Below are 13,023 nucleotides of genomic sequence, written 5' to 3'. Positions count from 1 at the left end.
AATTTTTATTTTCATGCTATTATGTGTTTTCTCTCACTGGGTTTTCTCATTACTTTTACACCATTTTTAACATTCGCATGTGGGTGTCAACTGCATGAAAGAGGCAGGAGAGAAAACAAATCGGGAATTCCAGTAAGACTTGCAACAACTTATAAAAACAAAGATTGTCCATACGTATCTACACAAATAATTTGTGCCCTAGAATCAAAGTGCACCCAAAGCAGATTTGCGAATCTCCTAGGCCTAGTTGTCTGGCAACTTCCTGCCCCTTCCTTTCTTCACATGAGTGTGTATTTGCAAGCGTGACCAAATTCACATTCTTCGGTGGGGGGGGGGGGAGTTACTTCCTACCTTACAATGTCTGATACTCCCAACTTGCTTAGCTTAACAATTGTGGCTTCTCTTCCCCTTTTTTAAACTACTGAGAGAAAAGCCACAGCCACATACTGGAAACGCAACAGAATTTTCAGACGCAGAAGTATAAAGTCCAACTATCTAGTAACTATTTCCTACCACTGAGCACTGCTCAGCCATGCTCTTGAAGGACAGGACTTTGGAAGAAGCTGCAGCTGCCAGTGCTGAACAGCCAAACTAGGAGTCAAATTTCTAGTCAAAACTGACACTTGCCCAGAATCAAACAATGGCTGGGTCGAGTGCTCCGATACAGCTGGGATAACTTTAGGAAGCCACCAATGCGAATTCAGAACCAGTTCCTTGAACTCTCCACTGAATGTAGTGGCACAATTCCAACATGGATCACATCACTCTGAAATGTTTTATACAGATAAAGAGTGATTCTTCACCTGCTGTGCAGCATGTGCCAGTTTCTGCCAGAGTACAGTTATCAGTAATTTCACCCTATGGAAGTGGCCATATGTCACATTTCAGCCAGAAAAGCAATAAGTATTCCCCCCTCCAGCCCCTTTTGTCCTTCAGAGCAAAGCTAAGAGAGAAAGTGCAGCTTTTGGTGGAGGGGGGAAGAGTTGCCTGGAGTCCAGAAGGCAAAGGCCAACCACTACCCTCCCCGAAGCAACCCATCGCTCTGTTGCATGATTATTCTTCTCCATGTATTTGTTTAAAGGAGTCCAACACTCAGAAATATGCTCAGATATAATTATCAGCAATGCAACAATTGCTTTGTGTCACTTTATCCCCAAAATAAGCAAAATCAGTGTTGTTCAAACTGTAACGATAACCAAAAAATACAACACTAGGCTACTGAACACATGAAGCTGCCTTAAACTGTATCAGACCCTGGGTCCATCAAAGCCAATATTGTAAACTCAGACCAGCAGCGGCTCTCCAGGGACTCAGGCTGAGGTCTTTCACATTACCTACTTGCCTAGTCCCTTTAACTGGAGATGCTGGGGATTGAACCTGGGACCTTCTGCATGCCAAGCAGATGCTCTGCCACTGAGCCACAGCCCCTCCCATCATTATATACTAAGTTCACTATGAATTTCTATCAAACATGACAGCAATGTATAGAAACTAAAGTATTCATACAATATTTTATAAGCAACTGCACAGAACCCAACCTTCCAAGAGAGGTAAAGGCAAACCTGAGAGTTCAACCGGTAAGACAAGGTTCAACAGGTAAAGCAAAAAGTCTGTATCTTTAAAGAACCAAGTGATATATCTTCCTCCTTAGGTGCCAAGTAGGTCAGGAAGATGGGCTTTCCGGATAATAATTAGGCTCCGTTTGTGCTTCCACCAAAGTCATACACCTCAAGAGCAGCTGCAACAATATACACCGGAGTTATAAGTACACAAGAGAGGTGGCAAAGTGAAAAGCAGAAGTGGGAGAGGCAAAGGAACGCAACGGCTGTCAGACAAGGAAGCACGATCATCTCACGTCATTGTATGTAACACAGGTGTGCCAGATGCCAGGCAAGGCCTTCAGGAGCCAGCTAAACCAGTGGCCTAAAGGGATGCATTGGGATGGGGGGGCAATCTTGCAGCATCAGGCACTGTCCACCCCACCCCAGCAGCACAGCTAAGACCGCCAGAGAAAGCACAATAAAAGCATCGAAGAGGGCAAAGGGGCTGCGTGCGCTCCAGTTAAGGTCCGGCATGCAAACAAGTGCCAAAAGGACGTGACGACCCAGAGGCCTGGCGCCTCCAAGAGAAAGCACACGGAGCAGGCTGAGGTGCAAGCAGAGACACGAAGGCAAAGCAATTCACACTGCTCTGCCCTGACAGACACTGACAGCTCTGCCGGAAGAGACGCCGCACGTTGCCAGCTCCCTCCTTCCCGGTGTGACATCCCAGAGGATATTTACTACCTGGCTGCTTCTCGTGGACTAAGCACATTGCAGTTCCTCCGAAATCCACCCCCAGGAATAGCCCTGAAGGAGACTCATCTCCCTCCCTCTCTGGACAGGGACGGAGGACTCCATCGCTCTCCAGCCCAGATCCCTTTATGACCAGGACTCTGCACACTCCCAACCTTCTCAGGAACACCTGGCACCCCCCCCACACACACACACACCTCGTAGCTGTATTTTCCCAAAGACCAACAGGAAATCACACCCTGCCCGAGCCTCCCCAAGACACCAGAACCCCCAAGCTTCTCTCACCCATTCCCCCACACACCCACCCTTCTACAAGCCCTTCACCCACCTCCCTGACCTTCCCTGGGCCTGCAAAACCATGACTCTCACTTTCAGCCCCACCACCACCACATGGAGTTTCTTCCCTCAGGATTTTCACTGTGGCTGCCGTCACTCCCCACCACCCCCATCAACAGCAGTGCCCTGAAGTCCTACCCTCAAAGGCTCCCCCCACCTGCCACAGTCCTCAGGAAAAGCTCTTCAGCACCTCCACCACCACAGTGTCCCCCAAACTCCACTCTTCCCCCCCCATTAAGTTGACAGCAAGTTTAACTTCATGCCTTCCACCTGCCAGACCTCCTTAGGGCCCCCCAAACTTTAAGCCCACGACCCCCTTCCTGCCCCCACGAACCCTCGAGCCCCGCTCGCCAGCCATAGGCCCCTCTTACGACTCCATGCAGAAAGCGTGCAAGCCTTTCTCTTGCTACAGTGCCCACTTCAGCCCCGATTCCCACACACACACACCTCCCTGCTGACCCCACGTGGCTTCTACAGCCACAACTGGAGGCAGTGGCACATCTTCTCAGCCTGCAATTCCCCAATGACAGCTAGGACTCACAAGTTAGACTAATTATGATTTAAGACTACAGAAACCATCCTTCCAGTACACGCGCTGTTGGCAGTGGCAAAATATCTCTCTCAGCCCTTACATTCCCCAAAATATAGGTTTAAAACCAAACTGCTCAAGATCAGATATTCTACGGGATAAAGGAAAGTACATGTGCTGCCATGCGCCTTCCTCTGTGCCACCTCATCAACCTTACGCCCCCAAAGCCCATCCACCTTGCCTACCCCCACAGCTCAGCTCCCCTAGCAGCAACCTTGGCCCCCAACGGCCAGTGGCAATCCCCTGCCCACTGCAGCACAGGCCACACAAATCCTGACGCCTCCTGCCCAGATCCAGTCACCCCGTCCCCTTGGACTGCAGAAGTCCAAGCCAGCTTCCTCCACCCAACCCACGCACAGCCCCCAGCCCCGAGAGCCATTCCGTTCCCTCCCACCACCCTCAAGCCGCTATATGCACATCCCTCACACCACTGGTCAACATAAGAAAAGCCCTGCTGGATCAGACCAAGGCCCATCAAGTCCAGCAGTCTGTTCACACAGTGGCCAACCAGGTACCTCTGGAAGCCACAAACAAGACGAGTGCAGCAGCACCATCCTGCCTGTGTTTCACCGCACCTAAGATAATAGGCCTGCTCCTCTGATCCTGGAGAGAATAGGTCTGCATCATGACTAGCACCCATTTCAAATAGCAGCCATGAACAGCTCTCTCCTCCATGAACATGCCCACTCCCCTCTTAAAGCCTTCCAAGATGGCAGCCATCACCACATCCTGGGGCAGGGAGTTCCACAATTTCACTATGTGTGAAGCAATACTTCCTTTTATCAGTTCTGAATCCGTCACCCTCCAGCTTCAGCAGATGACCCCGCCTTCTGGTATTATGAGGAAGAAAAGCATCTCCCCGTCCACTCTCCGCATACCATGCATAATTTTATAGATCTTTTTCACGTCTCCCCTTAACCCCCTTCTCTCCAAGCGAAACGGCCCTAAGCGTTTTCAATCGCTCCTCAGCAAAGGGACCCGGGTCTGTTGCATTTTGAAGCATTCGGAATCCTTCCAACACGGTTAACGCAAGGAGGCAGCCTGGGCCCACAAACGCGCCCCACTGGGCTGGGGTATTTGTGGCAGGCTCATCTCACCGTGGATGGCCCAGGCTAGCCTGATCTCATCAGATCTCAGAAGCTAAGCAGGGTCAGCCCTGGTTACTATTTGGATGGGAGACCACCGAGGAAGTCCAGGGCTGCTGCGCAGAGGAAGGCACTGGCCAACCACCTCTGTTCGTCTCTGGCCATGAAAACCCCAAAAGGGGTCGCCATGTCGGCTGTGACTTGAAGGCACTTTACACACACATCTCCCCTCCTCCCCATCCCCTTTCTGACACCCCCCGGGGGGGGGGCTGAGCCTCCCCACAACCGCCAGCCCCAAACCTACATCTTCTATCCTCCCACCCGCTTCCACTCTCACCCCACCCCCCAAAAAAGACCAACCAGGACCTAGCACCGCTGACCGCTGGCCCCAAACCCCTCCATCCCTCCCACAACTACCCCCCTCAGAGGCTATGAGGCCCCCCCCCACTCAAAGGGCCTCCTTCAGACCCCCCCCCCCAGCACCAACCCCGACCTCGCCCCTAAGTGCCACCCCGCAACATTCAGCTCCTCCTCCCCCTCCCCCCAACCCCACCCTGGGGCCGAAGCCCCGCCCCCTCATTAGCATACCCCCGCCCACCACTCACCCCTCCGCAGGGCCTCGTCGTAGGTGAGGAAGCCGATGCGGGACTCCTTGTTGCCCATCGCGTCGCCTCAGTCCATGGCGGACGCCGCCGCCGGCCGCCGCTCCGGACCCCGCTCGCTTCGGCCGCTGCTGCTCGCGAGGCCGACTCCTCCGCGCCTGTCCGCGGCCGGCCTGGCCTGGCCTGGCCCGGCCCTCCGTCCGCCCCTAGCGCCGCGGCCGCCACCGCCGCCGAGCAGTCCGGAGAGGCAGGCGGGACGCCTCGGCCGCCTCCATGCCGAATCACGTGACGTCGCCAACAGCCGGCCCCGCCCCCTCCTCGCCTTTCAAAACCGGCCCCGCCCGCCTCGAGGGAGGGCGGCGTCACGTGACGGACGTAACGGGCGGGGCGAAAACAAACGGTCGCTGTAGCCGCCTTTCTTTTTTTTTTTTAATAATTTTTTTATTATTTTCTCATTTTATACATCATTTCCCCATAATACTTAACAAGATAAGATTAAATCTATAAAAATTTCTAATCTAAAAAATAACAAAGCGTAAATGACTTCCCCTCACTCTCTTCTGTCCATCATTAAATTGCATATACTTTTGCTGACAGTTTAGTCCCCCTACTCAATTACTTTATAAGTATTTTATTATCTAAGTGGTATGCCTGTAATCATCCTTATATTTTCATATACCAAATAAATGTGAGGCGTTAAAGAGTATCCTTTAAATTGACCCATCAAGAAATATTTTTCACAATAAATTCTCCACACCTCCCACTCCCCCTTAAACTATTAAACACCTATTTCAACAAATACAAATAAGCAGTAAAGATCAGTTTCCGTTATTTAGCTATCCCTTGATATAACAAATTTTTAAAAAAGGTCATTTTGCATCTCCATACCTTTATAATTACAATTTACACTTTCCTTCTTCCGATACAAATTTTCCCCTTTCCCTCCCCCCACGGACTAATTTCACCCAGCCACCCACTTTCTCCCTTTAACTGACTCTCAGCATTCTGTGCCTCCTAGAGCATGTTCAGTCCTCACAAGTCTGTTTTTTTAAAAAGTTTTATTTCTTTTGATTAATTTACAAAAGTCATTTTTAATACCCAGAAAGTCCATTGTGCAGTTTTAATGATATACCAACCCATTCCCTCCCCCAAATTATTCATTTCAAGCCTCTTACCATCCATCTATTGCATTTTCACTCACCCTCTTTTCAAGAAGTTCAGGCTGGTAAACATGGTCCTCTCCCCTCCTCGTTTATTCTGATAGAAGTTTTGACAAATACATCTAATACAATTTCTATTTCAAATAGCTAAAGCGAGTGCCTTCCAGGGTGGCAGATTTCAGAGGGTAAGCCATTTGAGGAGGAGGAGGATAAGAGTTGATTTTTATATGCTGACTTTATCTACCACTTAAGGCAGAATCAAACAGGCTTACAATCACCTTCCCTTCCCCTCCCCACAACAGACATCCTGTGAGGTAGGTGAGGCTGAGAGAGTTCAGAGAGAGCTGTGACTCGCCCAAGGTCCGCCAACTGGCTTCATGTAGAGGATTGGGGAAACAAATCCAGTTCACCAGATTAGCCTCTGCCGCTCATATGGAGGAGTAAGGAATCAAACTCAGTTCTCCAGATCAGACTCCACCAAACCACTACACCACAAGCTATCTTGTGATACCTTCAAGCACAATCCTAAAGAGATCGACTAGGAATCCTACCCAGGTATATAGAACTGGGCTCATTCCCAGGGACGTTTTCTTGGGATTGCACCCTAAGGGTATTGGGGCATCAGTTTTAGTGGACTAGAACTCACTTTGTCAGAGGGCCAGCAGTTCATCAGATGTTCATGTGGCACACAAAAGTGTACACCACAATAATACAATTGTTTTGAGCTGCTGAAGAATCCTTTTGTTGGCATTCAGATGCCAGCAGAATTGAAACAATAGTTCAACACAGCACTTAATACATTATATAATATTCATCTAGTGCACAAAAGGAGTGGTGCTGTGAGGAAGAGGGGTGAATGATGTTGTAAGGTACTTTTCATCAATATTGGGAACAAAAGAAGAGTATAAGTATCTTATTATTTGCCTCATTATATATTTTTTATCATATGCTCCAAATTAAATCATCTTTAATATAGGCTCCACTTTCCCTTTGTTCTCAGCCTAGTTAATTACCCTCCATTTTGCTTGGGGCATTCTTAAATCAAGAGTTACTTATCAGTCCTTGTTCCCTTGGAAAAGGGGGAGTATCTGTACTGCTTTTCACTTTGTAACTAATCAAAGTAACTGATCATATTTTTATCACTTGAGATTACAATACCACAATAACAAAATCATCATGAAAACATGTTAAATCAGCAGTATAGCGTAATAGTTACTGTGTCTGACCAATATTGAGGAGTCCTGGGTACAAAGTCACACTTAGCCACAAAGCTAAAGTACAAGAATGACCTTGTAGCAATGTCTCAATCTAACATTTTATATGCCAGCATGGTGCCATGGTTAGAATGTTGGACTAGCACCTCAGAGATCCAAGTTCAAATCCCCACTCAACCATGGAAGTTCACAAGGTGACCCTGGGCCAGTCAAACACTCTTAGCCTAACCTACTTCACAGGGTTGTTGTGAGGATAAAATGGAGGACAGGATAATTATGTAAACTGGTTTGGGTTCCCACTGGGAAGAAAGGTGGGGTATAAATAAAGTAAATACATACAGCTAGAAGGAGAAAGAAACATTTGGCAGGATAATAGTCTTGAAAAAAAATTCAACAGCACTGGACTGTCCAAACTGCAGAGTCTGGCCCTACAGTTGTATTTCAAGTTTCTTTTCTTTCTTTTCTCTTTTTTTTAATGCCACAAATCAGGTCTGAAAAAAGATGAAACAGCAACACAGGAAACAATGGAATGCAATTGTTATCTGGACTGCTTGTTACAAAGGGAACACATATTGGTGATGGTAGACTGAGCAACTAACTGGGAACCACCCTGAGTCTGAAAGATATCACAGATTCCCGAGGGTTTGGTGGAGGTGGTCTTTTGCAAGAAATACATAAAGGGGTCTTGTAGTCTCTTAACGAATAACAGACTTACAGTGCATGCAGGCGATTGCCAGTGGGGCTGGCCATTCAGAGCAGCAACTGAAGGCGATTAACACAATCTTCCTCAACCTGTTGAGCTCCCTTTAAGTATTTGAAGGACTATCACTTAGAGGAGGGCAAGGAGCTGTTCCTGTTGGCAGCAGAGGATAGGACCCGCAATAATGGGTTTAAATTATGGACGGAAAGGTACCAGCTGGACATTAGGAATTGTTTTTTGTGGTAAAAGTTGTTCAGCAGTGGAATTGGCTGCCTAGGGAGGTGGTGAGCTCCTCCTCTCTTCAAGGACCAGCTGGATGAACACTTGTCAGGGATGCTCTAGGCTGATCCTGCATTGAGCAGGGGGTTGGACTAGATGGCCCCTTCCGTGATTCTATGAGATTTTTCAGGCTGCACCTCGAGGATAGCAACCCTATGAGAAAAATACCATTAAGGTGCCTACATTCCAACATATTTATGAAGCAGTTTCACGCTGGAGAAGGATGACAACTTCGGGGTCAGCAGCAGAGCCTCCTGATAGGAACACCGGACTCTTACTGGGGTTTTTTTTTGTTTTTTTTTAGGAGAAATGCAAGTCAGGAAAGCATGAACAATTCTTCCCTGGAGAACAGCTGGCAAAATGTGCTTGGAATTCAAGTGGCTTTTTTGTCTGTGCTGCTGAGGATGCTGCTCTTTTTTGTTTGCTGTGTTTCTCCCCCCCCCCCCATGCAACCACTAGATTCCTTTGATTGCTTTGGACTCCCTTCTCCTAATACCCCCCTACAAGTTTATTGCCCCAGGGCAGGAAAGGATGGTGGCTCCTCCACCTGCTGCCCATTAAACCAACAGTTTCCTTTTCGAATTAAGCCTAGGGACGCTAGACAGAGGCAGGCAATGGCAAACTCTCCACCACCATCCAAGGGCCCTGGAAGTTGGTATAGACCAAGCTAGGCCACCAGGTTATCTGCCTTTGGAATGCCTTCTCCTGGGAAGCTCGCCTGTTGCCTGCCTCACTCTCCTTTAGGTGCCAGGCTCAAACATTCCTTTTTAACCCAGGCTTTTAACTCAACATTTTATTTATGTTAGCTATTTTAGGCCATGTTTCTGACTCAAAGACTCTTATTGATACCATTTGAGGCTGCATGTTTTATGCTCATCTCATGCCTTGGCATGTTTTAATGGTCGTGTTTTAATAGTTTTAATTGTTATAGCTGGAAGTCCCCTCACACAGGTCTCTGGAGAGGTGGTATATAATTTCTTACAATAAATAAATAATAGGGACCACTATTGTCTACTTTGGCTAGCACTGGCCCTCCAATGTAGGGTCACCCAACTCCAGGTGCGGCCAGGATTTCTCCCAGCATTACAGCTGATCTCCAGACTAGAGACCAGTTTCCCTGGAGAACATGGCTATTTTGGAGGATTGAGTCTATGGCATTACATCCCTGCTCCCTCCTTTCTCCTCCCCAAACTCTGCCCTTTCCAGGATCTGGCCCCAAATCCCTAGTAATTTCCCAGTCTGGAGTTGGCAACCTGATCTCCAAGGCCTCTGGTGGACAAAGGCACCCTTTCCCAGCCCTACCACTTGAATGCCTGTTTTAATGGGCAGAGGATCTCAGTGGGATGGAGTAGCTCCCCCCGCCCAAACTGCTTACAAAATGTGCAATTTTGCTCTGCTTCCTCAGTCTCATCTGACCAGCAGCAGAAATTCCAGGGCCTGGGCAAAGTCCTTCCTTCCCACATTGCTTCCTCACTGGCAACGCTGGGAACTGAACCTCAGCCTTTCTGCAGGCAAAGCAGATACTCCACTATTCAGCTGGTGGTGCAGACGGGGATAATAATCCTATCTCTGCTACTGATGGTGAGGGGTGAGCCACATCCCTCCTATGTACCGGCATTAAGCTAAGGTATGGCACTGCTTGGCTGGACCTGCCCTTGCCATAGAAAAGTATCTGGAGAGTCCCTAAAGCAGGGCACAATCCAGCTGAAGTTTGAACCACACAGATATCAAACACATGCTTAATTCTCTCATGGAAAATCAACACAGCTTAAAGGTGCTTTAGTCATGCTCTTCTACATGGGTGTCCTTTAGGGTTGCCAGGTCCCTCTTCACCACCCGCGGGAGGTTTTGGGGGCGGAGCCTGAGGAGGGTGGGATTTGGGGAGGGGAGGGACTTCAATGCCATAGAGTCCAATTGCCAAAGCAGCCATTTCTCCAGCTGAACTGATCACTATCGGCTGGAGATCAGTTGTAATAGCAGGAGACTTCCAGTTAGTACCTGGAAGTTGGCAACTCCGGTGTCCTTCCATTCTCAGAGTGAGTTTTGAGCTTCCCGTTTCTCCATTTTGAGTTGCTGGTTGGTGAGCACCTACTCGATATTTGGTGAGAGCCTGCTCTAGTTTTGTGCACTTCCCTCTCAGCCCACTGTCTGTGACAGAAATCGTTCAGCAAAGCATCTTGAGACGTTGCCGTTTTGAACTTGATGGTCCTGGATCTTTCCTACACAACAGCAAGCAGGTTGGCAATAAACGCCAGATCCTCCACAAAGCTGCACAGATTTGTGAAAATTACCAGCAGGCTTCATTCCAGAAATCTCATCAGGCTCCCACACCTTTGCTTTTGTTCTTTATGTTTGTTTTTGGACTTCAGCCTCTGAGTACAATCATCTTTCTCCCCACCCCACCCCAAAAAAAGCAGGCGGTGGAAATTTGCAAGATAAGAAGGAGGCAGGTGCTTTATTTTAAGCAAACGTTTCCACTACGAGAAGATAAGATTAAAACAGGCCAGTTTTACAAGCAACAAGGGTGACCTGCAGGAGGAGACTTTTCTACAGCTCCAAGGCAAGATTGTTGGAAGAAGCAGAGATGAGAAGGCAGTCAAAGCCAATCATGTTATAAGGACTGGACCAGTTAAGGGTGATTTGGAATTTCTCAGTGCTGCTGCTTCAAACAAACAAACAGTTTGGATTGTGCTTCTCCAGAGTGGCTTCATAATTGTGTGGTAAAAGATAAATAGGATTCTGACTAGGATAATAATAATAATAATAATAATAATAATAATAATACTTTATTAATACGGTAACTGACCAGAGATGGATTGACTCAATAAAGGAAGCCACAACCTTCAATTTGCAAGATCTGAGCAAGGCTGTCAAAGATAGGACATTTTGGAGGACTTTCATTCATAGGGTCGCCATGAGTCAGAAGCGACTTGACGGCACTTAACACACACACAACTGACCAGAAGAAAAAATAGCAACAGTACTGACTAGGATGGTAAACTGAACCTACTAACATGAACACATGAAGCTGCCTTATACTGAATCAGACCCCCTTGGTCCATCAGAGTCAGTATTGTCAACTCAGACTGGCAGCGGCTCTCCGTGGTCTCAGGCTGAAGTTTTTCACATCACCTACTGCCTGGTCCTTTTAACTGGAGATGCTGGGGGTTGGACCTGGGACCTTCTGCATGCCAAGCAGAGGCTCTACCACTGAGCCGCAGCCCCTCCCCAAACCTCTGTATGATTTGTTTATAGAACTGAGGATTAACTTGTCAAGCTTTGTACCAAATTTCTTTTTAATGAATAAAAATGTTATTTTAAAAACCCTCAGTCATATCACTTCAATGGGAGAAGGAATAAACCAGTTCATTTCAGAGTTTTGTGCAATAATGGCCTTTCATGCATGGCTGTTTCCCTCACCAACTCCTCCAATGACTTTGGGTCTTTGTGTTGATTGTGCCTGCCGTTTCCAACCATCAGAGGTCACTTCGCGCTCCCCCTGCATTTCCCCACATTTTGCCCACGTTTTCAGGGATCTGTTTTATCTCAAATTTGAAAACACGGGCAAAAAGCAGGGAAATGCAGGGGGAGAGCGAGGTGATCTCTGACGAACGGAAATGGCACACATAATCAAAACAAAGACCCAAAGTCATTGGTGGGGTGACTGCGAGGGAAACAGACATGCATAAAAGGCCAACATCTCACCTCACAAACAAGAAATGTGTACAATGTGTACAAAGAAACCAGCAGTGGGAAGGGGGCATCCTACACTCCTTAGATGCTTGATGAGAATTGCTCCTCCCTCTTTGAGGTTTTACTTTACAAATTGTGTGGTGCAGATGTCTCCACCTGTTCAAGTGGAAAGTTTGCATCCACTGTAATTCTTGAACATCATCTCAGATTACTTTTGATTTCCCCACATACAAGTGATTACGCAAGGTTGCCAGAAGTTCAGAAAGTTTCAGTAACTTTGGGCAGAGGTGCCTTGACTCACCTGCCAGGCCAACAGTCTCAGTGAGGACACACACAGGTAAACTTGCGTAACACAGAATCTTGCATAAATTAAGTTGGGAGTAGCTGACCCACTTTCATAGGTAGCCCCAGAGGACAACTAGTTTCACTGGTTAAAGTCAGCCTGGGTTTGTTGATCACACATCCTAGAAGCTGTACAAGGAAATGGATCTCGTTTTCTGAAACCTGGGAACAGTCTTAGCAGCCTCTGGGATGGATCTTGGCCCACAAGATATGATTATCTTGCTCCTGTGTTTGGCTTCATCAATATTTTCCAAAGCAAGGTGCGGCAAAACGTTTGCCTGCAAAGATTATTATTTGTTTCTAAGAGGAATTTCAAGTTATTTTAAAAGACAAGAACTGGAAAAAGCAAATAAGAGGAAAGGCAAAAAATTCAAGACTATTTGGTTTAGAAAAAAGATGACTAGAAAACAGGATAGAAGTTTATATCATCATGGATGGAGTAGAATAAGTGGAGAGATATACCTTTTTCTGACTCTCCCACAATACTAGCATTTAGGTCTCAGCAGAGTACCAAGTAAGTAATATGAGTTCAAGTTCAATATTCAAGATGAATAAGAAGCCACAATCTTCAATAGGATACGACCGTTTCAAATTCACAATAATGTAGAATCCTTCTTCAGTCCTTCCTGTATTTTAAAATTGCAGTACATAGTCATATACTCTAGATTACAGCTATTCAAAATACAACGTTAAATGAATTAAACATACAGAAAATTGCTTCTAAAGAGT

The 13,023-nt window shown here is 47.1% G+C and overlaps 1 protein-coding gene across 1 annotated transcript in view; it reads right to left on the bottom strand.

Moving 5' to 3' along the window:
• The window catches only part of USP32 (ubiquitin specific peptidase 32), a 249,919-nt gene extending 244,926 nt beyond the window's left edge, over positions 1 to 4,993 (bottom strand). The window contains exon 1 of the mRNA XM_056865259.1: positions 4,910 to 4,993. Coding sequence (XP_056721237.1) covers positions 4,910 to 4,967 — 58 coding nt within the window. The 5' untranslated portion in view covers positions 4,968 to 4,993. The remainder of the gene's footprint in view (positions 1 to 4,909) is intronic.
• Between the last annotated feature and the right edge of the window lie 8,030 nt (positions 4,994 to 13,023).

The sequence above is a fragment of the Euleptes europaea genome, chromosome 19, assembly GCF_029931775.1.
Source record: "Euleptes europaea isolate rEulEur1 chromosome 19, rEulEur1.hap1, whole genome shotgun sequence".
NCBI lineage: Eukaryota > Metazoa > Chordata > Lepidosauria > Squamata > Sphaerodactylidae > Euleptes > Euleptes europaea.
Note: the sequence above shows the minus strand (reverse complement) of the source record. Positions and strands in the feature narration are given on the sequence as shown.